This window comes from Sycon ciliatum, chromosome 5 (assembly GCF_964019385.1).
Source record: "Sycon ciliatum chromosome 5, ocSycCili1.1, whole genome shotgun sequence".
NCBI lineage: Eukaryota > Metazoa > Porifera > Calcarea > Leucosolenida > Sycettidae > Sycon > Sycon ciliatum.
This window is the reverse complement of record NC_088647.1, coordinates 7528996-7556607: the sequence shown is the minus strand read 5'-3', so window position 1 is coordinate 7556607 and position 27612 is coordinate 7528996. Positions and strand designations below refer to the sequence as shown.

Here is a 27612-nt window from a genome sequence, read left to right as displayed (position 1 = left end):
AGCAAGCAAGTCCTTATATCCAGCACTTTCGCGGTCTGAGCAGTGGCAAAATAGCACCTAAGATACCATTCATACCAATAGTGGCGTCAACTACATAGTGAGACAAACAATAAACATTAAGTATTATTCATCACATGCAAGGCAGTAAGGACAGCTCTCAACCACCACGGGAGCGGACAGCACAAGCTACATTGCTAAACTCTTGCAAAGGTTCTCAATGCCACGAGGGCAGAGCCAAAAAGATCCAAACACATGCAGATGAAGAGATACCGTATTTTCCGAGGTGTTAGCCACACCGGGATGTAAGCTGCACCCCTTTTCCGGGCCCAACATCCGTATCTAATGTTGACATTCGGAGCATAAACCGCTCAGATTTTGAAATTTGGCCATCCAAACTTGAAGGGTACTGGTACATGCAATACCATTACCAATGGTTAAAATTGAAAAAAATGTTTAGAAACACGAAGTTCCACAAAAGTATCTTTGTTTGTCCCTCACTCTGAACTGATAACATACAAGCATCATACAGCTACAACGATGGATTTCTGCGCATGATAAATACATAAAAAGTAATCGAATGACATATACATCCAGTTTATGCATGTCACGTTGTATCACTGGTTGATCCATGGCCAGCATTCGGAGTCTAAGTCGCAGTGGCGATTTTTTTCCTTTTTAGGCATTTGAAAGTGCGGCTAACACACCCCGGAAAATACGGTACTTGGGTGAAACCCAGATTGATCTGTTGTAGTGTATTAAAGTAGTCTATAAGACAAAAAATCCTTTTACTGTAGGCTTAATATCAACCTACAATGTACACACCACTCACATCCATTCAAAAACATTTGTATCATCCTCGGACAGACGTGCAGGTGTTCCGTGCATGCCTCTTGATACATGGTATGACCAGAAACAGCAGAATGATCACTAGGAGGATGACTGTTGTACCTCCTAGAATGGATGATGGTACAATATTGGAGGACGACTTGGATCCGTCAAATCCTCGCATCTGTGCCGTTTGCGCATCTGCTGGTCCTAATGCAAACACAGCAACGCACACTAGAATTTCTCAGCTTATCCACTAACATTTTTAAATGACCCAAACAATCAACTTGAACTTCACTTAATGCAGCAACAAGTTTACCCCTCATCACAGTGATCATGCTATGCATCCAGGAATGTACAGGGAGTGGACCACGAAAGTCTGCTGTGTCAGCTTAAAGGGGAAGTATACTCTAAAATCAATTTTTCACCAGTTGTAGTCTTCAGGGTGCTGAGTACAATGGTCTTGATCCGAGGGAGCTCAGACGCTCCCTTCCTCTTTTATTCCCAATCGAACTTGTACCCTACTAGATGGGGATGTGTAAGCAAAATGTCACTAAAAGCGCCATTTCTTTCTTATAAAAGAACGGATGAGCACGATTGGCCCATGTCTTCTAGTCTTCTGCACGCGGAGACAACTGGTTTTGAGGCTGCGATGCAGTATTCGGCCCTTATTTCCAAAGGAACATGGTTTAATAAGCGGTCATGCTTACACCAGTCACCTGATCACCGTGCCTGCAGGCTATAGTTTTCACAACATGGTTCAACTCAAGTGACAGGAAAGGGCACAAACAGACTGTAGGTTGCAGCCTGCAGGCAAGGTGACCATGTGGCTGGTGTAGACATGAACATGTGACCGCTTATTCAACGGGACCTCATGTCATGATTCGCAGGCAAGCCTGCAAACCAATAAGCCATATGCGTTGAAATTAAAAATTGTGAAGTTTTTGGCCACTGTCAGAACGACTTACAAGGATGGCAGACATAATACTTACCTGAGCATGCTACAAATTCGTCACTCCATGTTCCATTGTCTTGACATTTGATGACTTGATGCTGCTGTGATTGATTCCCTGATACATACAATCCATCCTTGCATGTCACATTCACGGACCTCCCATCAGAGAAGTTTTGGCTCAACATTATGATGGTTTGAGGACTGAATGAACTTCCAACAAATGCAGTCCAATTAATATCTGTTGGAGCACTGCAGTAGACTTTAGTTTGAGATGGTGGGCTGGAGGATGGACTCTTCTCTACGTAGTCTTCAGCATGGTCTGCGGTGCTAACACGTGTAGTGACACCAGGTCCAGGACCAGCAGAGTTGACAGCAAACACTGTAATCAGAACATCACTGTTGTTCAGTAGTCCAGTGATGTTGTATTGTAACATTGCTGTACTGATATTGACCTTGACTCTCTGCACAGATGACTGAGAATTCACCATACTATACTCCAGTGTATAGTACAGGATATTGCCTGGTCAAAAGAGAGGAGAAGAAACAATGGTACATGTAGCACATTTTCAAAATTCTAGCCGGAAAGAAGAAGTGATCAGTGACTGTTTGTGGTAGATGAGTCTAGAGAATGAATTAAGCAGCCCACATAAGCAAAAGATAAAGCTACTACAGGTGTCAAACCAGCAACAAAGTGTGAGCCGGCGAAATGTTTTGAAGAACAGCAAAAGACATAACGGGAAAAAGCAGCACAATATATTCAGACACTACCAAGAGGAACAAGGTGTGCCCTGATCAAACACGGCAGTGCAATGTTCTGCTTCATCCTACAGCGGTTAGGCTGCTGTGTGAGAGTATACACAGATTTCTACATTTTCAAATGATGATCAGAATGACCGCGCGACAAAATATCAACACAATCATTAAGATAGAAATCAAAACTTTCGGAATATTTTTATAAAATGGATGGCAATTTCATATTGGTATATTTATTATATAAAACCCATGGAAACTTGGTACCATTTTGAAATAACTCTAAGATGTCAAAGGTTCTCCCTACGTGCTAAATTTTACCTGTGATTGTGCTAGAGAAGAGAGGGTAGTGGACTGGCTATCAAAGGTAAGTTTTACCTTAACAGCCTAAGACTGCCTGCTACAATCACCAGACTAAAAATGAACAATGCTGGCACGCCTTGACAGCTGGTAGCATCCACAAGTACCTTAGTTTTGTGCCAACACTTACGTTTTAACGTAGGAATGTTGCAACCTGATTAAATTAACTTAAAAGTGATTTTAATCAGGTTGCAACATTCCTCAAGTGCGGGCTAATCCAAGAATTTCCAACCAAGGATTACCACTAGACACAGAAGCTGCGATCAGCAATGTGTGTGTGTGTTTATGTTTGTGTGTTTGTGTGTGTGTGTGTGTGTGTGTGTGTGTGTGTGTGTGTGTGCGCCACCCACACTTGTAGCAAGTATTACCTTCACTGGGGGCAGGAGTAACTGCAGTTGGATCCCAGGACAGATACCCTGATGCCATCAATCCTTTTTCTGCACCTTGTCCTCACCCACTTACTGAGGTGTGGTGAGCCCATAAGTGGGATCATTTTCAAGTCCACCCAGAGTTTTGGGGATTTCAGGGGGTGTCGGCCATTGGGCGGTTCAACAGCCAATTAAGTCATCTTTCCAAGATTCCTTTTGAGTCTCTCTCCCTTCTCCCGGGGAGACCCACGTGAACAGTTTTGGCAGTGAGCAACAAGTACAAGTACAAGTGTGTGTGTGCGTGTGTGTACGTGTATGTATGTGTGTGTGTGTGTGTGTGTGTGCGTGTGTGTGTGTGTGTGTGCGTGTTTGTGGGTGTGTGCGTGTTTGTGGGTGCGTTCATCTGCGTGTGAAAAGGAGGAGCACCAAAAATGACAACGGCGAAAAACAAACTACCTTGACTACCGATAGACTGTACATCCCCCTTTGAGAGGTATCGGGGTCAGCAGATGGTCCATGCGTCGATTGTGGTTTCATGTAAATGTATAAGTACATGTATTTGAACATGTTTAAAAGTACACATACTACATGTATAGAGTACCTACCATTAGATATGCCAGGTGCTTCCCACTTTGTCTGCACTGCAGAGCTGGATATTACCATGGCAACCACACGATTTACAGGACCTGGTGCTGTGTACAATGCAAGCAACAATAGAACAAAATTTGTGTTACATTTTCGATACAAATAACAAAATGCTACATGCTTACAGAGCGACATGCATATTCATTACAAAATTCCTCTCTGTGTTGGCATGCCATGCAGAATTAGAGGATGGCAAAACTGTACTCGACTGACTAAAGCTTCGGATAAATACAATGTTGCAGAGTCTACACCTACATGTATGTCAGCCACATTGCAAGTGTGTTTTGCCTAAAACTAGGATTTTTTAAATGCAAAACAACACAAAAACAGAAAGAACATAAACAGCATCAGCACAATGACAAATCCAAGCAAAGCTGACAACGAACTGTTCCCAAGACTCATCCCCCCCCCCCCCCATCCCTCCCCGACCCGCCACTGGGCACCGTAAGAGGAAAAAAAGACGTACTGAAGCTTGATAGCATGAATGTGCTTGCACCGGGACCACGGCACAATTTGTTACATTATTCTCGCAGAAAAGAACTCAGCCAACGGGAAGGGCGACCAACAGCCATATTTCTAATGAGCGAGGGACAACATATGATAAGGCGACTGCACCTTCCAAAAATTCAATACAAATGATAAAAACCCTGATTAATCCGAATTACGACTCACCAAATTCCTTAGGGGTGAAGTTGATCCAAGCCTTCTGTCCAACACCAGCTCTATTGATAGCTGCAACTGATATTTGGTACATTGTGAAGTATCTCAGACCAGACAAGGAGATTGAGTTGCTGACCCAACCTGGAATAACAAGATACAAATCATTGATATCATGATATAACAGGTAATGCCAGTATCGTATTTTCTGTACACTGCGGTGAGTTGGTACGTCACCAGAAAGGTCGAGACTGTCAAGCTGCCCATGTTAGTGGAGAGAGTCAAGAAGATGCACTGATAGAAACTTACTTTCATGAAATAATGCAGATCCGTGTAGAGAGCAGTTGTATTGCTGACATGGGCAGTCCTGATGTGTAACACATTCAGTGGCATTGAAAGTAATTTGATATCCAGTGAGTACGCCATGGGTAAGTGCTGGTGACATTGGCTGTAGGAAAAACATGCATGAATCAAAATGGAAGAGAGATTATTGGCAGTTGGATACTAAATATCAGATGTCTTTGGTGGGAGAAGTAATTTCCCTTGACAGCTATGTACAGGTTGATGTATTTTGGTGCATTTTCCCCTCATCAGCATTGTACACGATCTTCTACTGCATACCACACTAGAAACTAAAAATGCCGCTATTCTCCTATACTGTTTCAAGCTGTGAAGAGATGGATTCCAAGGCCCTGGACATGTTTTTTTGTGGTGTGGATGACTAGGTTGCTTAAGGGAGAAAACAATCAGTTTGACATTTGATGGTGCTATGTATAATATTATCAGAAACACAATACTATGCTGGAAACATAATAATAATATGCTCTTGACTGAGAGGATAAAGTGGAATGACTAGTAGTAGGATGCAAATTTTCTGGCTCCACCTTTTGGCTGATTTTTTCTTGTTTTCTACGGGTTCGCCATGCCCATGTCAACCAGGTCTAAAGAAAGCGGAGAAGATAGCTCTACTACGACCCCGATTGCCCAAAGTGGTTCTCCGAGCACTGGTATCAACGGTTCTGTTGAGGTCATGCCTTTATTTGGCGAAAACGGCTCTGCTGGATGCCAAATTGATGTGGCCTCGTCTAACTTGCCTGCTAACCGTAAGTGCTCATGCATGTGTCATGACCATAGATGTTGTGGTGGCGAATCTTTGATGGGGATCATGAGTAGTTTGATCAAGGAATTGGCTGCCATGAAAGAAGCTGTTGTTGACAATAATTCCCTGAGGATCGAAGTGGCGGCACTCATCGAGGAAGTTACGCACGGGTACATGTACCTCAACAGGCCAGTCCACGTCCTCCATGGCCACATCAGTGATCAACCCACACACATCTGACTCAGGGCCGCACGCACGTTGGCAAATAGGACTACCACTACAAGCCGTGACGTGGCACACAAACCAGGCCAGTCCACAGTCACCTCGTACTATCAGCACAAACCTAAAGCTCCTGCTAGTTTTCGTGGAGCCCCTCGGATAAAATGGCGTGTAATTCACCTTGACAATGTCCACATGGGATGTAGTGCTGATTCCATAGTAGGTTGGCGCGAGAAAAAAGACCTGCCAGTCATGAAGTGCAGTGTGTCAGAATCCCGGTACTTCGGACTGGCGTACGCACATGTCGTGATCCCAGCACATCAAATCGACAAAGCCCTGCAGGAAGACCTCTGGCCCGCGGAGGTGCGTGCACGAGAGTGGAGATTCGTCTTGGATAAGATAGCTTCAGCTTCAGCCACATCATGAATGCCGACACCCGACTAAACCCTAATGCGATCCCATGTCATTCTAGACCACACCCCCTAATTTATCCCCTTTATCGAACAGCAACAATGCCCTTAGTCTTAATCTTAGAGTAGGGTTCCTCAATGTGTGCTAACTTCTTAACCCTTTAAGAGCCACAGGAAAATTTCAAAATTCTGCATTTTTTCGTGTTCCTTGGATCATAGCTTCAGTTCTACTCACTCAATCCTCACAATCTAGGGCTTCCTGGAAAGGTCTCCGCGAGACGAAGAGAATGAGGTCGATCATGATCGCCGGCACACCGTCTATCCAGCGCTAGATCGCAGCGACAGTACGAAAAATGCCCCAAATGCGTCCAATTGCGTCCCGCTCCAGATATTTCATTTTGCTCGATCGTGGAGTTCCAATTTTTTCGCTGTGTACTCTTGACAATATCAACAGTGAAACCCGTGCAAATTCGAGTAAACCAACGTGACGAAAAGTCTCAAAATTCTCAATACCAAAGTCGCACTGCGCGCTTTTGAAATTGCCGCGATCGCGGCTCAACTTACGAGTGATTTATCTCAGGAACCGTAGCTCGCAGCGCTTCGCGGATTGTTTCTCCCGACAGGTGAGAGTTTTCTCTTCGCCCTGGATATTTTGATCACTGGATTTGAGCGAGATTGGACTGAGTTACGATCATTTGAAGTTTTGCATTTGAATGCGTCGTTTACGACGCATTCAAGTATGGGGCGGCTCTTAAAGGGTTAATATAAAGCATGAAGTTGCGAATTTCATACTATCTCAAAACATTGACATCATGATACTGGCGGAAACCTTTCTATCTAGCTCTACCGTAGACAGCTTGCTCAGCATACCTAACCATGCACTTTTCCAGAGGGATCGTCCCAGTCATGGAGGTGACCTAGCAGCCAATGTCAACAATCTCTTTCAAGCACAAGTGGTGGGTGACTACACCAACATAGAACTTTTGCTACTGCAGATCAGAAGTCATCGAAACCGGATTCTCCTAGGAGGAGTGTATCGACCTCCAGGTACGCCAGTACAATTTTGGCAGGACTTGTCCAACACAGTAGACACACAGTAGACACAGCAGCGGCGTCAACGCCATCGTCCCCGACTTCAATGTCGACGTAAGCCGGCGCCAAGCCCCTCAGCTCGACAATTTACATCGTTTCTGCGATCAGTTCAATATCAGCAACAAGGTGCAGGACACTACCCGCATTGCCCCCCACGGCAGCAGAACAACACTGGATCTCGCCCTAGCTGCGGATGGAGCAATAACCTCCTGCACGGTTCTCCCTTGTACCATCAGCGACCACTTTGCGGTCGGAATTGGCCTACCTTTCACGTGCACTGTGGAATCTCCTGCTGCCTAGTGCGGTCGTAACCTAGCAAGGATCGATACGAACCGATTCGCTAATGACTTGCATCATTGCGACCTGGAGAATTTTTCAACCGCCTAGACTGTGGATGCCATGTGGGATTCTTGGACTGACACGATTGTTTCTGTTTTGCATGAGCACGCTCCTGTCCGAACGTATCGGCCTAAAGCTTCCCTCCGCAAGCCCTGTCCTTGAAAATTACCTGCCCTCCACGACACTATTCTATTTTGCAACGCAGCACATCGTTGCTGGCGAGCCTCACCGACTGGCACGGATCTGCGAACTGTATTCACATCAGCACGAGCCGAGGCTAAGCGAATGTCGCGACGCCTCAGGGCCGAGTACTACAAGAATCTTCCCACACGGAGTCAGGCAAATTCACGCCTTACTTAAAGTAAATTATCGTGTCCGTTCCCGAAGGGAACTCACGACGGCCGCTAACACCCGGTAAACCCTAGCGGCAGATGCAGCGCGTAACGGTGGGGGTGAGTGGATAAGTCTCACAACCACTGGCACAAGTGCCGAGAACGACCCCATTAGCTGCATCCATGTACCCCTTGTGCCTGGCCACAAGTTCCCAGTTGACTGTGGGTAGCAGCACGACTGGAAAAAACGCTCCCAGGCAGGACTTGAAGCAGGTACCTCTCGTATCTCAATCATGGTTTTTGCCCAACCCACTGTGCCTGCCTGACTTGGAAAACAATAAACCAGCTCAGCGGCCGGACCAAAACTTCCATTCCACCCTCTGTCAGTATAGCAACACTCAGCGAGCAATTCAGTGGAGTAGTCTCAGATCCAAGTAGACCTGTGCAGCTATCCCTACCTTGTGGTCCGTCACCACGGGATCCTCTGCGGGAATTCCAGGCCACTAGTGTTGAGGAGGTCTTCACCTTCCTCGTGAGACTCTTTGCTCGTAAAGCTGAGGGCAGCGACAGTATTCCGGCATTCATCCTGAAGCATTGTGCAGCAGCCCTCGCCCCATCGCTATCCATATTAATTAATGCATCAATTTTGTCTGGCATCGTGCCCGTCTCCCTAAAGATTGCAAATGTTTGACCCCTATTTAAGTCTGGTGACAAGAACGCATCTCACAATTACCGTCCCATATCTTTGCTGCCAATAGCATCGAAGATCTTGGAGAAGATAGTCCACAAACGCCTGTGTGACTTCTTATCAACCCATTCACTTTTGACCGCCACTCAGTTTGCGTACCGGCCACAACACTCCACGGAAGATGCTTTCACCCTGGCCATGGACCGCTACCTGTCGTCAGCAGACCTCCAGCTACATACTGGCGCAGTACTACTAGTGGACATGAGTACACAGGAGATCTGTCGACAATGTAACGAAACACAAAACTCAGTTACTCAATACAGGGTCCATTAAATTACAAGAGAAAAGCGCTACAACATTAGAATTGCCGCTAAATTATCCCAAGTGTAGAGAACGAGTCCAATACAAATGAAAACCATGAACAGACTGTCCCGAAGTTATTTTGGGAACAAATTGTACTACATGTACTTGCTGACACTGACGCTGACGGAACACAAAATTGAGTTTAATACGCACCAAGTCTTGTACATGTACATCATCATGCGCTGGTGTTGTGGAGTAAGCAGGTACTCCAGTCACCAATCCAGCTTCAGCTCCACGCTCGCTTCAGCAGAATGTTGCCCGCGTTTGCTTTGCCTCCACACGGATAGACCACCAGCGCAGAGTCCCGCAGTTCCGTGGCCGGAAGGTCTTGCTATTCGCCGTTAGTGCCGTCAAGTCTCAGTCCACCTCTCACAGCAAGCCGCTCTATGAAAATCTTTCTCTCTTCATTGGAGTGCTCCCCAGTTGCGCGAGGAGACTAGAGAAATTCCTCCGGTGAGCGCGGAAGAAGAGCGGAGTTACCCAACTCAACCAAACAAAGCAGATCCATAGCAACCCTTAAGCAAGTCTTGTCAGTTGTTGTGTCAAACTTGGCTGACTACCTACACGGGAAAGGCCTGGTTTTAAACCCCGACAAGACGCAGGTCTTAGCCATTGAGGCATCACGCCGTAGTACCCTGGAACTCAACGTTGAATGCAACGGGATGCCTCTCACCCAGACCACCACTGCTCGCTTTCTGGGCCTACAGATCGATTCCTGTCTTCAATGGGACGCGCAGGTCTCCAGCATAGTACGTAAAACTTCCCAGAAGCTAACCACCCTGAGAACCATCCGCCCGTCGCTATCTGAACGCCACTCACTCCTCTTCTATTCTGCCTTTATTCTTCCTGACATGCTTTATGGATCAAACGTGTTCTTCCCTGCACTCACGGCTCAGCAGGGGCACCAGGTCACTGTCCTCGACAAGCGATGTGTTCGCTGCGTAGCCAATCTGTCCTTCCCGTCCCATACCACTCCTATATACACTCGCCTTTCCCTGACCCCTGTAAATGAACGTGCCAAATACAAACTCCGTTTCCTTATGCACCATGTCCAGACCAGCAGCATCAGCCCTCTTCTGAAAGATAGAGTAACCCTCCAACCTCCCAGTAACACCTGTGGCAATGGCAATTGCAAATACGTTGTGCCGCTTACTCGGCAAACATCTGGCGACAGCCGCCCATTGGTTTCCGCCGTGAAGCTTTGGAACACCCTGCCACGGGAACTCACGTCCGCTCGTTGTCCAATGCCGTTTAAAAGAATGCTGGAAGTGTTTGTCTACGGTTAGTATGGCCGAATAGTACCTCCCTCTGGCATAGGTCCTCATCTTCCTATTTCTCTCTGATTGTTAATTCTGTTCGAACTTGACTTGTAATTACCGGTACATATATTTCCATGAGAATGAGTTATGCAGCAACTATCCACGACAGTAACAAGATGATAAACAGTCAGAAAGTGCGATAATAGGGCACAAAACTGACAGGCTACTGAGACATTCAGCGACCCGAGACCTAGCTCTAACACATCTCCAGTGCACAAACCAACAGCCTTCCAACTTGGAAGGTTCGTGGTTACGTAGCCCCTTGTTACAGTCGTGGATCAGGCGCGTGCTTGGCGGTGGGCACGGGGGGCACGTGCACCCCCCAAAATTTTCAATCTGGGTAATTGCAATTGTAATGTATGCAAATATGCTCTAAAATAGGTTGCAAACAAATTGCAGAAAATTGCCGGGGGGGGGGGCTCCCCTCGGCTCCCGTGCACCCCCCTAGTTGGGGGGCCGAGCACGCCCCTGTGGATAGTTGCTGCATAACTCGTTCTCATGTATTTCTTCTCTTTTTTACATTTTATTACTAGCTCAGTATACGAGTTTAAACATATATTTCCTATTGACGTTTTTCTCATTTTCTCAAGTACAGCTTTATCGAGCCACAGTTTTTATTCTATTGCCATCATGATATTGGGCATCAATGCCCGTTTGGTTTGCGATGTAAAATAAAACTTCAAACAACGTCCTTCCATGTATAGATCATTGATTTTCATTCAGTGATAAACTGCACTGTTGTCTTACCTTGAAGTATGTGGTGACATGCCCTGCTGAACTAGACACTGTAGAGAGATTTTCCGGTTTTCCTGGGGCTGCACATACAGCAGACAAAATTATTAATCAATCATTTACACAGAAAATCACAGTCTCTTATCACTGGATTAGTAAACACAATCTCTATCATGTTGAACATGCAAAGATGGACACTAAACTGAAAGACAGGGCCACAACAGAGTACTTACGGGACTCCGGAGTGATCAGCTTCAGAATTGGACTTGGACCACTGCGACCAACTGCATTCCATACATGATACCAGCAACTGTACTTGGTGGCTGGTTGAAGACCAGTAACAGTGGCACTGGTCACTGAAAACCTCTGTACACTGTCCTTCACATATGGTCTGTACTCCACATCAGGTCTACAAGTGACTTCATAACTTGTTATTGGTGAATTGCCAGTTGATGATGGTGGGACTAGACGAAGACCAACTGACCTTGCCAGAAGAGAGTATGGCATGATTATAGCAGGTAGTGGCTTGAGCCAAAATCTTGGTATATCTACATGAAGAAAGTAGACAATATCCACAATTCAAAAATAGAGAAAACATGGAATTATGGGTTACGACTACCATCAAGAGTACATAACCCCACCATGGCCCAGAGTGTGCAACGCCTGATCCAGCTCTGCATAGGGTTATCAAGAGTACATAACCCCCCATGGCCCAGAGTGTGCAACGCCTGATCCAGCTCTGCATAGGGTCTTGGTCGAGCGGAATCGGATCTTCTGATGTCATGCGTACACTCCACACCAGCGCAAGGCCGGTCTCGAGGCAGGGTACCATTGTTTTTGATCTGAGAGTACCCGCGACTCACCGGGTTCCCCTCAGATGTGTACGGTATTATGACGCAAAGATCCGATTACGCTCGACCAAGACCCTATGCAGAGCTGGACCAGGTGTTACACACTCTGGGGGGTTATGTACTCTTGCTACCGTATTTTCCAGATTATAAGCCTTAATTTTTAAAAGACCAGTAATTCATGCCCAAAAAGTCAGTGTGGCTTACTTCAAGTATTCTACAATGGTCGAAATAGCGGTGGTAGATGGGATAGGTGTCTGTATTTCGTGACCAAAAATCTGAAAATCTGAAAAATCTGGGTTCGGCTTATACTCCAGTGCTGCTTATACTCAGGAAAATACGGTGTATCTCTTCCCTTCTTTCCACAATACTTGCTAGATCCGGTTTTCACCAAAGATATTTCATTTAACGATGCCCTCCATCCTCCTCCAAAGGTCCGTTTGGTTATTTTATCATTATGCATTTGGATACTGTAGCTATGCCTTCACACATTTTGTTTGGAAGGACCCAACAGACTTCCAACCTTTCCCTCACTCATGCCGGATCTCTTTCCTTTCCACGCCCGATAAAATCTGCTGTGAGCCTAACAGAACTGAATAGGACAGAGCAGTTCTGACCTCCCAGTGTGTACCGGAGTAAGCTCACTTCTTTCCTTTCATTCAGTGCCTTTTTAAGTCCAGGTGTGTACCGGACAAAGTTCAAATACAGTTAATCCTTGCCTTATTTGTGTGTTGTTTGACGTGCCTCCTGATAACCACTCGGCTACCTATTACATTGGCTTGCTAAATATGAAGAAAATTTGGAAAATAGGTTACAGACTTCTACGTTGCATCCATAAAATTGAACTAGGTGTTCAACCTGCTGGGACCACACGACGCGTGCAGGCTGCATACACCAGCACAAACAGACCACCAGCAACACTCCATGCAAGCAAGTACAGTCAACTTCGGTAATAACGACTGCGGATATAACGACAATTCGCGAATGACGACCGAATTTCCATGCCCAGAGCAAAGTCCCATCTAACTGTATATATTTAACTTCGGATATAACGACTATCTGAATAACGACAATTCGCGTATAGCGACATGCTTTTAGTGCCCCGAGGTCATATTCACTGCTTGAATAACGACTTTCTGGGCTTTTGACAGCTATTTCAAGTACCTGTCAGTCAAGTAGATGTACATGTACCTGTCATGCAGAAGTACCAGAACCTATGGTGATGGTTATTATTATAAAGGCACACATGCAAGAAAATGCAGCCAATGGGGGGGGGGGGGGGGGGGGGGTTTCTTCCTTTTTTATGTTGGCTTCAAAATTGTTGGATTTACCAGCACACCTATATGTATACAATGTACATGTAGTTGTACATGATTGTACAGTAATCATCATACATGTACATGTACATGTCTCTGGCCCTGTAGATGGCTCAAAAAGGCATATTTTTCAATTCATTTCCCTTGCATATTGAGTTTTTAGTTCCTTTCAACTGCAATATGAAAATAAAGTACACATTGACATAGAGCAAGAAAAGAGCTTGATTTTGATATGCATGTCATACTATACAAAATATGGGTTCACATACATTCAAATGGGACTTCGGTTATAAGGACACTTCGCGAATAAGGACACTTTTCTGATGCCCCGCTGAATGTCGTTATTGGCGAAGTTGACTGTAGTTACAGTCAACTTCGCTTATAACGACACTCGGCGGGGCATCAGAAAAGTGTCCTTATTCGCGAAGTGTCCTTATACCCGAAGTCTCATTATATGTGTCACAGTTGGATGGGACTTTGCTCCGGGCATGAAAATTATGTCGTTATTTGCGAATTGTCGTTATATCCGCAGTCGTTATTAGCGAAGTTGACTGTACTCCTTAGTGTTTGGAGTGTTGCTGGTGGACTGGTTGTGCTGGTGTTTTCAGACGTCGTGTGGTCCTGTCAGGTCTGAAAACGGACTGCTATCTCCATTTCCCCTGGGAAAACGGTGACACATGTATCTTTATGTGACACATGCATTTTCAGTTGTAGGTGTCCTCGTAAGTGAGAGAGGATTTTGAAATACCCAGCCCCCCCCCCTTTTGACAAAATTATGAATGATAAACTCACCAAGAACACGTAGATGAAGTTGTTTCCAATCAACACCATAGCGACTGGAAGCAGAGCAGTTGTATGTTCCCGAATCTCTGGCTGTCACTGCGCCATCAAATGAATGTGTCCAACCATTTACACCCAACTCTCCATGAATCGGCACTCCATCTCTCGTCCAGGAATACTTCAGTTCATCACCAGTTATTTTGCAGTGCAAAGCTAGAGACTCAAGCTTCCACGATGATGCAACGACTGTCATTGACTTGGTAATGAACGTGATCTTGGTTTTTGCTGGAAAAGGAAAATCACATGAACATTTCAATAACTAAGTGCCATCCTGGTATTGATCACAGAGCCCGGCTGCACTTTATTTATTTATTTATTTCTGCACCTCGTGGCATGTCAAGACAGCCAATTGAATTGAGGAGAGGGTGAGACCAACCACGGAAGAAGAGAAAAAAAGAAAATGAAGAGCACGTACACAAAGTGGGAAGGGATTAGCAACTTAAAAAGCAATGGGATGCTCAGCGAGCTATGCAGCGGAAGTGGTGACTGTGACTTTGTTTACTGGGAGATACTGAAGTGCTGTCTGACGAGGGTACGGAATTTGGGCATATCTGGGGCTTGTCTAACACTGGGAGGCAGTTGGAGCCACGTGGAGTAGGAGGAAAAGAAAGGGGAATTTACGAATAGGGTAGACCTAGCTAGGGGAGACGAATGCAGCTTCGGGTGGTGCCACCTGAATTGAACCAATTAAGGGACTGTAAATGAGCAGGGTGCTGGTCAAGACAAATTGAATGTGCCAGGGTGCACTTGGAAGCATCAAGGTAATGTTGCAGAGTGGTAGTGGATGCAGCAGCATACAAGTCTAGATTTGTGATATAACGATCAGTACGAAATATGATGCGCAGTATACGGCGATGGAGAACTTCTAATTTACCTATGTGGGTTTTGTTAATGGTGGACCAGGCAGGGAAGCCGTACGTGAAGAGGGGAAGGATGTATGATTTATAAAAATTAATCCGGCAATTTTGGGGCAAATGGGACAAGTGACTTGACATTATGCCGACAGATCGGCATACTTTGGACGACACATGATCAGCATGGTGAGACCAGGAGAGGGCGGAATCTATGACAATGCCAAGGTGTTTATGGTGGGGCGCTACAGAGATAGGGTGACCGGGATCATCGGGAAAGTGGAAAATGGGCACTGGATCTGTGGGAGGGGGAAAAAGGAGGAGCTCGGTTTTGGTCACATTTGGCTTAAGGTACCAAGTGCTCATCCAGTGAACAATGTCGTTGATACAGGTCTCAACTTTGGGGTACAGGGTGGCGTGAGTATAAATTTTCTTTTAAGACACCATACCATCTCCTTCCATGTATGTCACCATCACGACTTTTTTCTTTTCATTTAGACTTTATTTGAAGGATTCTCCAAAAGTAAATGGAATCGGGGGAGTTTCCTGGAAGGGTGGATGAGACGAAAGAGAAGTGAAAAGGGAGAAGGGAAAATAGTACTTAGCAGAAACACTGCTCAGGGAAAACTACAGGTAAAACCACCAGGGAGCGACTACGGGTCTCAGATGCTGCAGTTCAAAAATACTCCCAGCGTTCTTAAGGAGGGTGGGGGAGGGGATGGGCAGTGCCCCCCCCCCCCCCCCGTGAAAATGTAGTGTCCCCTATACTCATTACTTTTGTTGGCTTTTGGGTCTCTTTTCAGGCAATTCAACGAAAAATTCAATCGATAGTAACAAACGGTTCATAAAGGCACCCTTGCCCGGGTTGAAGTCAGGGTTCACACCCTTAAGTTGCATTTGCATGGGAAAATAAATGTGGAAAAAGGAAAAAAATGGATTAGGGGTACTAGTAACTATTTTCCCTGCCTGCTCCCTACTAGTAATTTCGAGCTGGCTAGAACCCTGTTGTCCCCACACAGTTAGCAGGAGCAAGTATCATAATAATTGTAATCACTACTTGATCTAGCTTTGAGGCGATATGAAGGAATTGTGTTTCTGGCTATGGGAAGGCAAATGGCTGTTGGTTCAAACTCAGAGATCAGATCAGAGATCAGTTTAGAGATCAGTTTAGAGATCAGATCAGAGATCAGTTCAGAGATCAGTTTAGAGATCAGATCAGAGATCAGTTTAGAGATCAGATCAGAGATCAGATCAGAGATCAGATCAGAGATCAGAGATCAGATCAGAGATCAGATCAGAGATCAGTTCAGAGATCAGATCAGAGATCAGATCAGAGATCAAATCAGAGATCAGATCAGAGATCAGATCAGAGATCAGATCAGAGATCAGATCAGAGATCAGTTCAGAGATGAGATCAGAGATGAGATCAGAGATGAGATCAGAGATGAGATCAGAGATCAGTTCAGAGATCAGATCAGAGATCAGATCAGAGATCAGATCAGAGATCAGATTAGAGATCAGATCAGAGATCAGTTCAGAGATCAGTTCAGAGATCAGATCAGAGATCAGATCAGAGATCAGTTCAGAGATCAGATCAGAGATCAGTTCAGAGATCAGATCAGAGATCAGAGATCAGATTAGAGATCAGATCAGAGATCAGATCAGAGATCAGATCAGAGATGAGATCAGAGATGAGATCAGAGATGAGATCAGAGATGAGATCAGAGATGAGATCAGAGATGAGATCAGAGATGAGATCAGAGATCAGATCAGAGATCAGATTAGAGATCAGATCAGAGATCAGTTCAGAGATCAGTTCAGAGATCAGATCAGAGATCAGATCAGAGATCAGTTCAGAGATCAGATCAGAGATCAGATCAGAGATCAGTTCAGAGATCAGATCAGAGATCAGAGATCAGATTAGAGATCAGATCAGAGATCAGATCAGAGATCAGATCAGAGATGAGATCAGAGATGAGATCAGAGATGAGATCAGAGATGAGATCAGAGATCAGATCAGAGATCAGATCAGAGATCAGATCAGTTGCTTCACGTTATGATCTTGCATTTGAAAGCCCTATTTGATTGTGGCAGCTGTTTGTGGCCAGCCGTCTCTGATGGTACAGGTACGGTCGAGGGTAATACGACACCGTCTACCGCCTTGATAACCTAGGCAAAAAAAAGCATAGATGTTATAACATTTTCAATTCTCCTATTTTTTTTTAAGGCATGACCTGGGATTCGAACCCGCACTATCACCCTGCATGCAATCCCCGATACACTTCGCATTCATACTCACTCTTCCAAGTTGCTTCACGTTATGATCTTGCATTGGAAAGCCCTATTTGAATATTGTGGCCAGCTGTTTGTGGCCAGCTGTCTTTGATGGTACGGTACGGGACAGATACGGGATAGCGCCAGGCGTGACACAAACAAACAAACAAATACCAAATTATAGCTGTGTGGACCCTGGCTAGCGCCAGACGTTACTGAAGTCATTCATGCGGTGACGCACTGGCACTATGCATTGACAGTTGGCAGCGGTCCCTGGACTCTGGCAACGTGGTTGCTGTAGCATTCCTCGACCTCAGCAAAGCCTTTGACTGTGTCCTGCATGGTGAGCTCCTTCTGGAGCTGCAGCGCTGTGGAGTAGGAGGCACTGTTCTGCAATGGTTCTCCAGCTATCTGTCCAGCCGACCACAGCAAGTGAAATGCCTCCGACAACCACTTGGAACCCCGTACACGGCCAATCGCGGTGTCCCTCAGGGCGCTGTCCTGGGACCGGCACTGTTCACGGTCTACACCAGGCGCCTACCAGCCTGCCTACAGTCATCCCTCTGCCTCCTGTATGCAGATGACACCAACATCTACGCTGCCGACCCGTCCCCTTCCACTGCCACACAGACCTTGGAACATGATCTGACCCGTGTGAGCAGCTTTCTGGAGGCCCGTGGACTACAGCTGAACCCATCTAAGACACATTTCCTGCTGCTACGGAAACCCAATGTACATGCAGACTGTGCCCTACAGTTTTGCAACAGCCGTATAGAGCAATCGCAGCAAGCCAAGTACCTGGGCATCATCATAGATGAGCATCTATCGTTTCAACAGCAAGTAAGTAACATTAGAAGTAAAGTTAATGCCAAGGTCAATGCATTTCGCCGCTGCCGCCACCTTCTCAGTGCTAGAGCCAAGCGAACTTTCTATCTTGCATTTGTCCAATCTACCCTGGAGTACGCGAGCAATGCGTACGTGCACTGCCTGCGATAGACCACCTATAACGCTCTTAATAGCATCGCGAATCGGGCGATCCGCACTGTCTTTGGCTTCCCTCCCTCTGCCTCCATCCAACCCATCTTAGCTAGACAGCACCTAACACCGTTAAATATTCGCTATGCTGCCAACCTCTATGTGTTTCTACATAGATGCATAAATGCTCGTGCTAGTCCCCTACTTTGCCGACTTTTCACTCCTCGTGCTGTCTCATCATTACGCACTGCTAGAATTACCCTTTTTCAGGAATTGCTCGGCCTGGTACTGCCCCATGCCAGATTGTATTTTGGCTATCACTCTGTATCTTATTTTGGAGCTGACCGATGGAACGCCCTCCCTGCTGCGATTCGCACCATATCCCTACCTGCTGCATTTCGCTCCGCTATCTTCACGTGGCTAGGGCACCCTGTAAGAAGACCATAGGTCTGTGGGGACTGCCCTAGTAAAATATGAATAAATAATAATAATAATAATAATAAGTAACGTCTTCTGCATAGCTACGGGAATTAAAGTTATTGTCTCCACACCTCTTAACCCTCTCACTACCAGCCATTCAAATATCGATCCAAGTGGATCGATGCAATAGGCGATCACTAAATATTTCGTCACACGCTCAAATATTGTCGGATCATTACAAATGAGGGCGCTACATCTTCGGGAAAACCTTGGCTATCGACTGCAACTATCGCTTTTACTCCTTGGTGCATAATTCACGCACGACGAAGCTCGAAGCTAGTACGCGATCAAAAATGCGCATTCAAACATTTTGAGTTGCCGTCACGCTGAGAATAACTCTGATATCTTCTCGCTTACCTATGCGTTTTGGGGCTGGACATCCTTCGGATTTTAGGCACTTTCACCAGAACTTCGTCTGGTTTCTATGAGCCACGATTTTACAAATCGGTGAGCCGCTCGTGACAGATCGCACTGCGCATATTTGTTTGAGATTGAAAACGTATTCTTCATCACGGCGCTGCACACATGAATGGCGCTTGGTGTTGTAGTTTCCACGAGTGCATAGCTGCCATCAATAGCTTTCCAGAGAGTGGTTGTTTGTGAGAAATGGCCAAAGGAGAGCAGAGATTTGACAAAATTTGTATTTTGTAGACTCTGGATTGACTCAATTGCGAAAATAATGAGTACTGAAAGGGTTAATCTCCATTTCAGTTTAAAATGCATGGAAACAAGATATGAAGTATCTACCCACGACTGTAACAAGATAATAAGCAGTCAGAACGTGCGATAACAGTGCACAACAAGTTGGAAGGCTATGTTGGTTTGCGCACTGGAGATGTGTTAGAGCTAGGTCTTAGGTTGTTGAATGTCTCAGTAGCCTGTCAGTTGTGTGCACTGTTATCGCATGTTGTGAGTGCTTATTATCTCGTTACAGTCGTGGATAGTTGCTTCATAACTCGTTCCCATGGGATTTTGGTTCTTCGACCTTTATTGTGTTGGGTCAGATCTAATGTCCTGCCGCCGCTTTATGAGCTGCATCTATATGGCCAGGTTCCGGCTCACGTGAACCGTGATATTATCTTTTAAGGGCCCTAATAAGAGTAGTCCCACTGATGAGGCCTAGATGGCCAAAAGAGCTTGCTGGCTACAGCATTGGTCACATACAATATAAACACACTCACTCCAAAATACCTCTGAAACAGACTTACCGCCCACTACTAGGTGGAAGCTCCTGGACGAAAACCCACCCACATCCTGGTAACTGCACTTGTATTCACCAGCTATGTCTTTGGTTATACTACGTGGCCAAACAATGCTGCGGTAAACCCATATATAAATGCTGTACATCATGATTACGTGATTGAGAACACGGAGACGCTGATGGTTGGCTACCGGAGAATTCTGTAAGAACCAGAAGTGTGCTGATGGTGGGTAGGGCTGGTGGCGACCTTCAGTGTTTTGAAGTATGCAGCAGGTCACTGCTGGCAATGACGTTGATAGTTCATTTTCCAACCTATAGAGAACTTCACCTCTGGTTACGTTGAATATGGGCAAATTGAAACTGCATTCTGCCAGAAGAAAACCAGATAAAAACATATTATTCGAGCAATTATTAATTATATGAAAACAGTTATAAAATTTTGAAGGACGCTTCACGCAGCTTCATTATACTTGAATTGTTTGCAGGCAACCTGCCTACACTCAAGAGAGCACTGCATTTCACACAAATCCATTGGTATCGTTACAACGTTTCGGTCTTTATGACCATCATCAGGAATGAAGTGGACATGGAAAGAACAGCAGTATAAAAGAAGGAGGCAAGCAAGCAAAGCGCGGTACATAGTGACAGCGCGCGTAGAGAAGTGCAAAGCACGTCATGGCGGGTGTGCATTACTACATATACATGACAACACAAGCACAAACGGCGAGGAAAGTAGATACTGCGCTACAGCAGTGATAACAGCCCAGTTCCAGTCTCACACCACCAGTGAGGTGTGTAGAGCCCCGCGCCACTCACAGTAAGGTGGTGTTATAGCAGATCCCAGCCACTGTTGTTGTTAATTTCCGGGGATCGCTCCCTGATGTTGATGGCCTCCCGGATCCTCCTCCTGGGGCGGTCACGCTCAGAACCGAGAACCCGGATACCCGAGAAAGCCGTTGCTCCCAATGGCAATGGGTCAGATGCATGCTTGGCCGCGAAATGCTCACCCAGCGCGGTGCCGCTCACTGTGTTGCGTGCGTCGTCGTTGTGTTCTTTTGTCCTGGTGGCGAGGCTGCGGTACGTCTCTCCGACATATTTATCACCACATTTGCACTCGAGGTGGTATACGACGTTTCGCTCTGTGCATGCTTCTGAACCGGACATGCAGGCGACACAAGCAGCTTTGGGCCGCCCCCGTTTACGGGGCTTGGACGGGTCTACATACCTGCGGCATGGTGGTTTGCGGAGGGCAGACGTGCAAATCATAGAACTTAGACGGCGGTTCCTGTAAATCAGCTGGGCATTTATCTTGTACTTCCGGAGTAATTTATGAATTTTGTTGTGGATATACTCGGTGTGAAACGGTAGGTTGAGGGTGACACGGTATTCATTCTGCACTCTGCCACGTCGGGGGCGCATAGCTCCAAGTGAAGAAAAAGTAACCAACATCCTAAAGTTCAACAACTTCCCAGAGTCAGTTATAGTTTCGGCACGTGAACGAGCTATGCGCCCCCGACGTGGCAGAGTGCAGAATGAATACCGTGTCACCCTCAACCTACCGTTTCACACCGAGTATATCCACAACAAAATTCATAAATTACTCCGGAAGTACAAGATAAATGCCCAGCTGATTTACAGGAACCGCCGTCTAAGTTCTATGATTTGCACGTCTGCCCTCCGCAAACCACCATGCCGCAGGTATGTAGACCCGTCCAAGCCCCGTAAACGGGGGCGGCCCAAAGCTGCTTGTGTCGCCTGCATGTCCGGTTCAGAAGCATGCACAGAGCGAAACGTCGTATACCACCTCGAGTGCAAATGTGGTGATAAATATGTCGGAGAGACGTACCGCAGCCTCGCCACCAGGACAAAAGAACACAACGACGACGCACGCAACACAGTGAGCGGCACCGCGCTGGGTGAGCATTTCGCGGCCAAGCATGCATCTGACCCATTGCCATTGGGAGCAACGGCTTTCTCGGGTATCCGGGTTCTCGGTTCTGAGCGTGACCGCCCCAGGAGGAGGATCCGGGAGGCCATCAACATCAGGGAGCGATCCCCGGAAATTAACAACAACAGTGGCTGGGATCTGCTATAACACCACCTTACTGTGAGTGGCGCGGGGCTCTACACACCTCACTGGTGGTGTGAGACTGGAACTGGGCTGTTATCACTGCTGTAGCGCAGTATCTACTTTCCTCGCCGTTTGTGCTTGTGTTGTCATGTATATGTAGTAATGCACACCCGCCATGACGTGCTTTGCACTTCTCTACGCGCGCTGTCACTATGTACCGCGCTTTGCTTGCTTGCCTCCTTCTTTTATACTGCTGTTCTTTCCATGTCCACTTCATTCCTGATGATGGTCATAAAGACCGAAACGTTGTAACGATACCAATGGATTTGTGTGAAATGCAGTGCTCTCTTGAGTGTAGGCAGGTTGCCTGCAAACAATTCAAGGAAAACAGTTATGTCATTACAAACACGATTAGGCCACCTGAAGCTGTGTAAACATTTCGTTATTGCTATTCGACACAAACAGAGCTCTGTGCAAAGTGAGCAGGGAAGTCCTACGCGGCAGTTACAAGTCGACAACGTGGTAGACAGAAACTTGTATGGATTCAGTGGAGCCTCGGCAGGGGGTGGGTTTTAAACAATTGCTGCACACATAGCTGGCTGGACAAGAAAACACCACCGCATGATTGCTGGTTATGGTGACATGGATTTCCACAGCCATCAAAGATGTAAAATAACCCTCCACGCCTCCTTCTCTTCACGCTGCAGTGTGCATCAAGCTGTGGTGAATATCCCGCCATCAAGTGGGTTCCAGGTGAAACGAAAGGTGGAAGGCCCTAGTATAGATTGGAACATTCCTAGGTGTTGTGCAGAACAAGGACTGCCTCGAAATCCACCTTCAGTCCGACAAATTAGATGAACTGTTCACCCATCTCAAAGCGTAGCAACCCACCCTACCCACCCAACCCACCCTACCGCCCGCAAGGCCAAATGTATGTCTGCGATAAATCACCATGGGAGGCACCTAGGCTGCACAATCACCGATAAAAGCACCTGCTGTCCGTGCATCAGTTGGGTTACTACAGTTTTACCAGTTGCTCTTGGGTGACGGGAGAGCGTGCTTGAGCACCTAGCATTTGGTAAGTTCAAAACTGATCGTCCATGCCTTCCCTAAGCTAATCAAAGCCTCCGCAGCATTCAGGAGTTGATAGCAAGAACTTTCCTCAATACCATTGGCAATAATACAGTGGTTATGTGTTGCATCATCACCATAAACAGGTCAGTTCTGAAACTAAGGACAAGTCTTGTAAAACATATCAAAGCATACTTACTTGGATATCTTTTAGAAAATCCAAATCCATGCGTAAATAGCGGAAACCAAAAGAGCATTGCCATTAAACAAGTGTACTGTCCCTGCAAAAATAGGGCAAGCAAATACAAGCGCTCAGATAATCTATAAATCTTTGGAACGAGGTTATTCCCGTCATCTAGGAGACGACCAATCAGCAATATTCTCGGCAAGGGACTAATCAGAATGTAAAGACCGCTCGACCATAATTTTATAACTACCTGATGATGCGTTCAAGACTTTGGATTCGTTTAAAGCCCGTTGAATCTACTCTTAACTGATGCATACAAGTGTATTGTACGCGTTATACAGTGCATATCGCAAAGCCGGCAGAAAATGTTCGGTGTACAGGTACCCTAACTTTAATTCCCGAAGCTATGGAGAAGACGTTACTGCAGTAGTGTCTGGCACTAGCCTGGGTCCACACCACTCTATTTCGGATCTCTGCTTGGTTATATTGCAGTACTTCAATGGGCGTGGTTCATGGACCATTTTAAGGGGTAAGCGGATTAAGCCGGCATATTTTTTGGCATAATCAGGTCCTTTTTGGGAAGGAGCATAACATGGCATCCGGAAAACAAAGGCAGATGCCCAATGAGGCTGTTATACACACCTTCTATCCAAGGCATAATTGAAGGCATTATATTTGGCATAATTAGGTCCTTTTTTTAGAAGGAGCATGAAATGGCATCCGAAAAACAAGGGAAGATGCCCAGTGAGGCTGTTGTATGCACACCTGCTATTCAATCACCATACATAGCGCTACAAACACGGGTTTATTCTACATAGCGCTTCTTGTTTATTTGGAATAATATTTTAGCAGCATACCAGGGAGTCGTATGTACACTGTACATGTAGTAGATCTACGGTTTTCATCAAAGGGCTATCACCAACTATAGGACATCTACCAGTTCAGCGTTTGCTTGTGAATTTGGTATTACTCTTGCATATTATTGTCTTGTACTTCCACAAAGCTCCCAGTCCACATCATGACAATGGTCTGGGTCGTCTTTTGATGACGATTACCTGTTCTTTTGGTCTTTTTGGTGGAGCTTATAAAAGCATTATTGGCTGTTTTCTCGAGCATCCTGCGACCATCCGCTAGAGCATAATCTGGTCATTTTTCCAAGCATAATCTGCTTACCCATAACCATGGTTCTTTTTGTATTCATTTGCTGTATAAATAGAATGCTGAGATCATTAACAAAGGACTATGTGGAAGAGCAAAATGACAGCGGTGACAGTGTAAAGATGTCGCATTAGCTGGCACGGCATGAAAGGCCATTGAGATCTACAAAGGTATTGTTTCTTTCTATTCAATGCCTGGAATTACATGTTACGAAACCTGTAGCAGATTGAACTTGAATGGAGAGCCAATGATTAAAATCGAGAAGAAAGGATGAAAAGTAGAAATGAAGTTGAAATTTCGGACAACATTTCAACTTTGGTCTTTCTTCTTGATTTTAACACAGAAGAAATTGGTTCTTGTCTACTTGTGCATGTATATTTCAATTTTGAGGTTAAGATGTGCGGGTAAGGTCAAAATTACTAGGGCTGAAACGATCATCCATTTAGCCCAATCGATTGCTCTTTATCACAACGATCGATTATTCGATTATAATCTTTAAGAAGCCGCACCTGGAATATGTACGTGGAATGGCCAAAAGCGGAAATATGTACAAAATTTTGCACAAAAAGGTGTTCTGTATGTAGACCGGACGCGACCTTGACCTTCGAGCTTCATGCTCCAGCTTCGTTGTACTACACTAGGACTGTTTATCGATTTTGACAGCATGAATGCAAGGCGAGTCGCGCGTGCAGTGTGTAGTACTGTGTACTATATACTTTGCGCTGCATGCACTGCGCGTATAAGAAATTTAAAATTTAAAAAACGCTAAAATATAATAATCGTAATCGATAATCTAAACGATTGCTCGATCGTTAGAGTTATCAAACGAGTACTCGATTATTCGGTATATTCGTTTCAGCCCTAATAATTACTGTGTTGTGGCAATAATAGTGGACATACGCAGAGCCTGTTCTCTATTTCGCTGTTCCTTGTCCTTTGGTGTAGAGTCAAAACTCGTTAGGACGAACTTCAAGGTACTGAACAAGTCTGTTTGTCTTATCCGGAGTTCTTCTAACCCAGATCTGACAAAAAATCAATATGCATATAATATGTACTGTATTGATGTGAAGGTGCATGCTCTGGTACATGTACTTGTACATATAAAGCATTTTTTCATAGCATAAGCCAGCAACAGGTAAGTATTATGCAATGAATTCATGACAGCATGTCCTCCGCCTTTTGTTCCATGCTGTCGTTTTGCCGGTACAAGAGGCCTCAACCATCGGAAAAAAACACTACAGCCAGTGCACGCATGCGGACCGAAAGTTCGTACTACGTGTTGATTTTGTTCAAATCACACTTGAATTAGTTCGCCTTCACGAAAGTTCGCCTTACAGGGTTCGTCGTGTATGAATAGTTTTGACATTGTATGATGACTGGCCAACCATAGGATTGGCCTTAGTTTGTACCAATGGAAAGTTCGCCTGATCAGTGTTCATCCTAACTAGGTTTGACTGTATATTGAATGTCTCCAGAAAATTTGAACGAATTCCAATAAGAATTGGCTGAGATGTTTGTATTATTTGGTTTACGGGTCGCGAAGGTACAGTTTATATCGCCACCTTACACAGAGAATGTCAACAAAAATACGGATTTTGGGCCCGAAAGGCCTTAGACACATGTGCAGTGTTCGGCTAACACATAGTAATATGAATTTTCAACAGTCAAATTCTGCTGGTTATCTTCTTCGATATAATAGTTTGTACTGAGGGGATTCTATATCATCAAGGATTACTTTGTTGTGATTTCATTCCTGTTGGACTTCCAAGAGGTCTATTTCGAACTCCCATGGTGGCTTCAGACCATGGATATTGGCGTGTTGGCAAAACCTTTACCGTAGTCCTCCTCAGCAAAGATTCTACCCTGCGTGAGTATTTAGCACACAATGTTAGGATAAATAGCACCTGGGTCTACTTACGTACATTTAGTTCGAATTACTATCCAAAAAAGCTCAACACTTACGGCCATAGCGATAGCGAACCAAATGACGTTATCTCAAACAGCAGCTGGACACGGACAAGTAGGGAACTGTCACTAGTGGATTGGCACGTCTTTACTTCTACTTCAACGGTATGGTAACTAATTACTTGTACCTCCCAACCGGTTTATTCACAACTAGTGGTGCCAGACATTAACGGGCTGCTGAATAATAATACAATCGTAATACCAAACCTGGCTGAACAGCATTTCCACAAGTGCGAATGACATTTTTGTCAGTGAGTGTGTATCATCACTGAACATCAGCGCACATTCCCACCATAATAATTATTTTAGCCACACGAAAGCAATAAAATGAGGGCTGCCGCGCTAAAAAACACAGGGATTTTCCAACAAAGACTAGCCTAGGCACTTGTAAGTAGTAAGTGGCCGGCCGCGGCCGTGGTCCGAAAGTGCCACAAGGCGATATCTCTTCGAATATTAGAATTGCATGGACCGGTTGTGGATCTACACACATGTACTTCGATGAAAACCGTGGATCTAGGTGCGTTCGAATTGTCACTCTTTGACTTTTCAAGGAGTTTCGTTTTTCTGAAGAGGTGGTCTTATTGGCCTCTTCAGAAAAACGAAACTCCTCGAAACTCCACAACCTCATCCGGAGGGAGAGGTGGATTCGTTCGGAAGAGTTTGGAATAGCTTGGTCGAGATGGCCGATCTGGTCTGACGTCATTATCGCCATGGCAATTCCACTGAAATGACAATGACCGTTCTATTGGGACACTAGACACCCTTAGCAAACAACGGTAACGCTATTTTTTACGGTACTCGTACCTTGATCACCCAAATAGCGTTGAAGCTGCAGCGTATAAACGTTATGGGGGCTGATTTATCGTTGTGACCAACGGTACGTGTTTTCGCCAAATATTGCATAGTCCGTACGCATTTCACCTTGCATCGCGTATATGGTGACAAAAATTGTTGTACCGCGCGAAATCGAAGCTACTCTCGTGGCAACAGCGTACTAAAAATAGCGTGCATCTTGCTAAAGGTCGAACCCAAATCACGGTATTTTCCCCCTTACGATAATACCGTTACAACATAACGTTTTTTGCTAAGGGTGTCTATTAGCGCGGATCCCGCGAGTATTAAATTATTATTATTATTGGGACACTTCAATAAATCCCTAGAAATTTGTTCGAACAGTCGATGAAGACAATTCGAACGCTCCCTAATACAATCCAGAGGCAGA

General features: G+C 45.4%; 1 protein-coding gene across 1 annotated transcript; it reads right to left on the bottom strand.

The window, feature by feature from the left end:
- On the bottom strand, positions 1-26666 carry LOC135816593 (protein sidekick-2-like). Its single transcript, XM_065329772.1, has 11 exons — positions 26388-26666; positions 23280-23361; positions 19946-20305; positions 14110-14382; positions 11387-11701; positions 11169-11236; positions 4870-5008; positions 4576-4704; positions 3864-3950; positions 1818-2300; positions 1-1035 (listed from the first exon to the last, which is right to left on the bottom strand). Exons 1-11 carry the CDS (start codon positions 26391-26393, stop codon positions 851-853), a joined length of 2127 nt encoding a protein of 708 aa, XP_065185844.1. The 5' UTR covers positions 26394-26666; the 3' UTR covers positions 1-850.
- Positions 26667-27612: the final 946 nt, after the last annotated feature.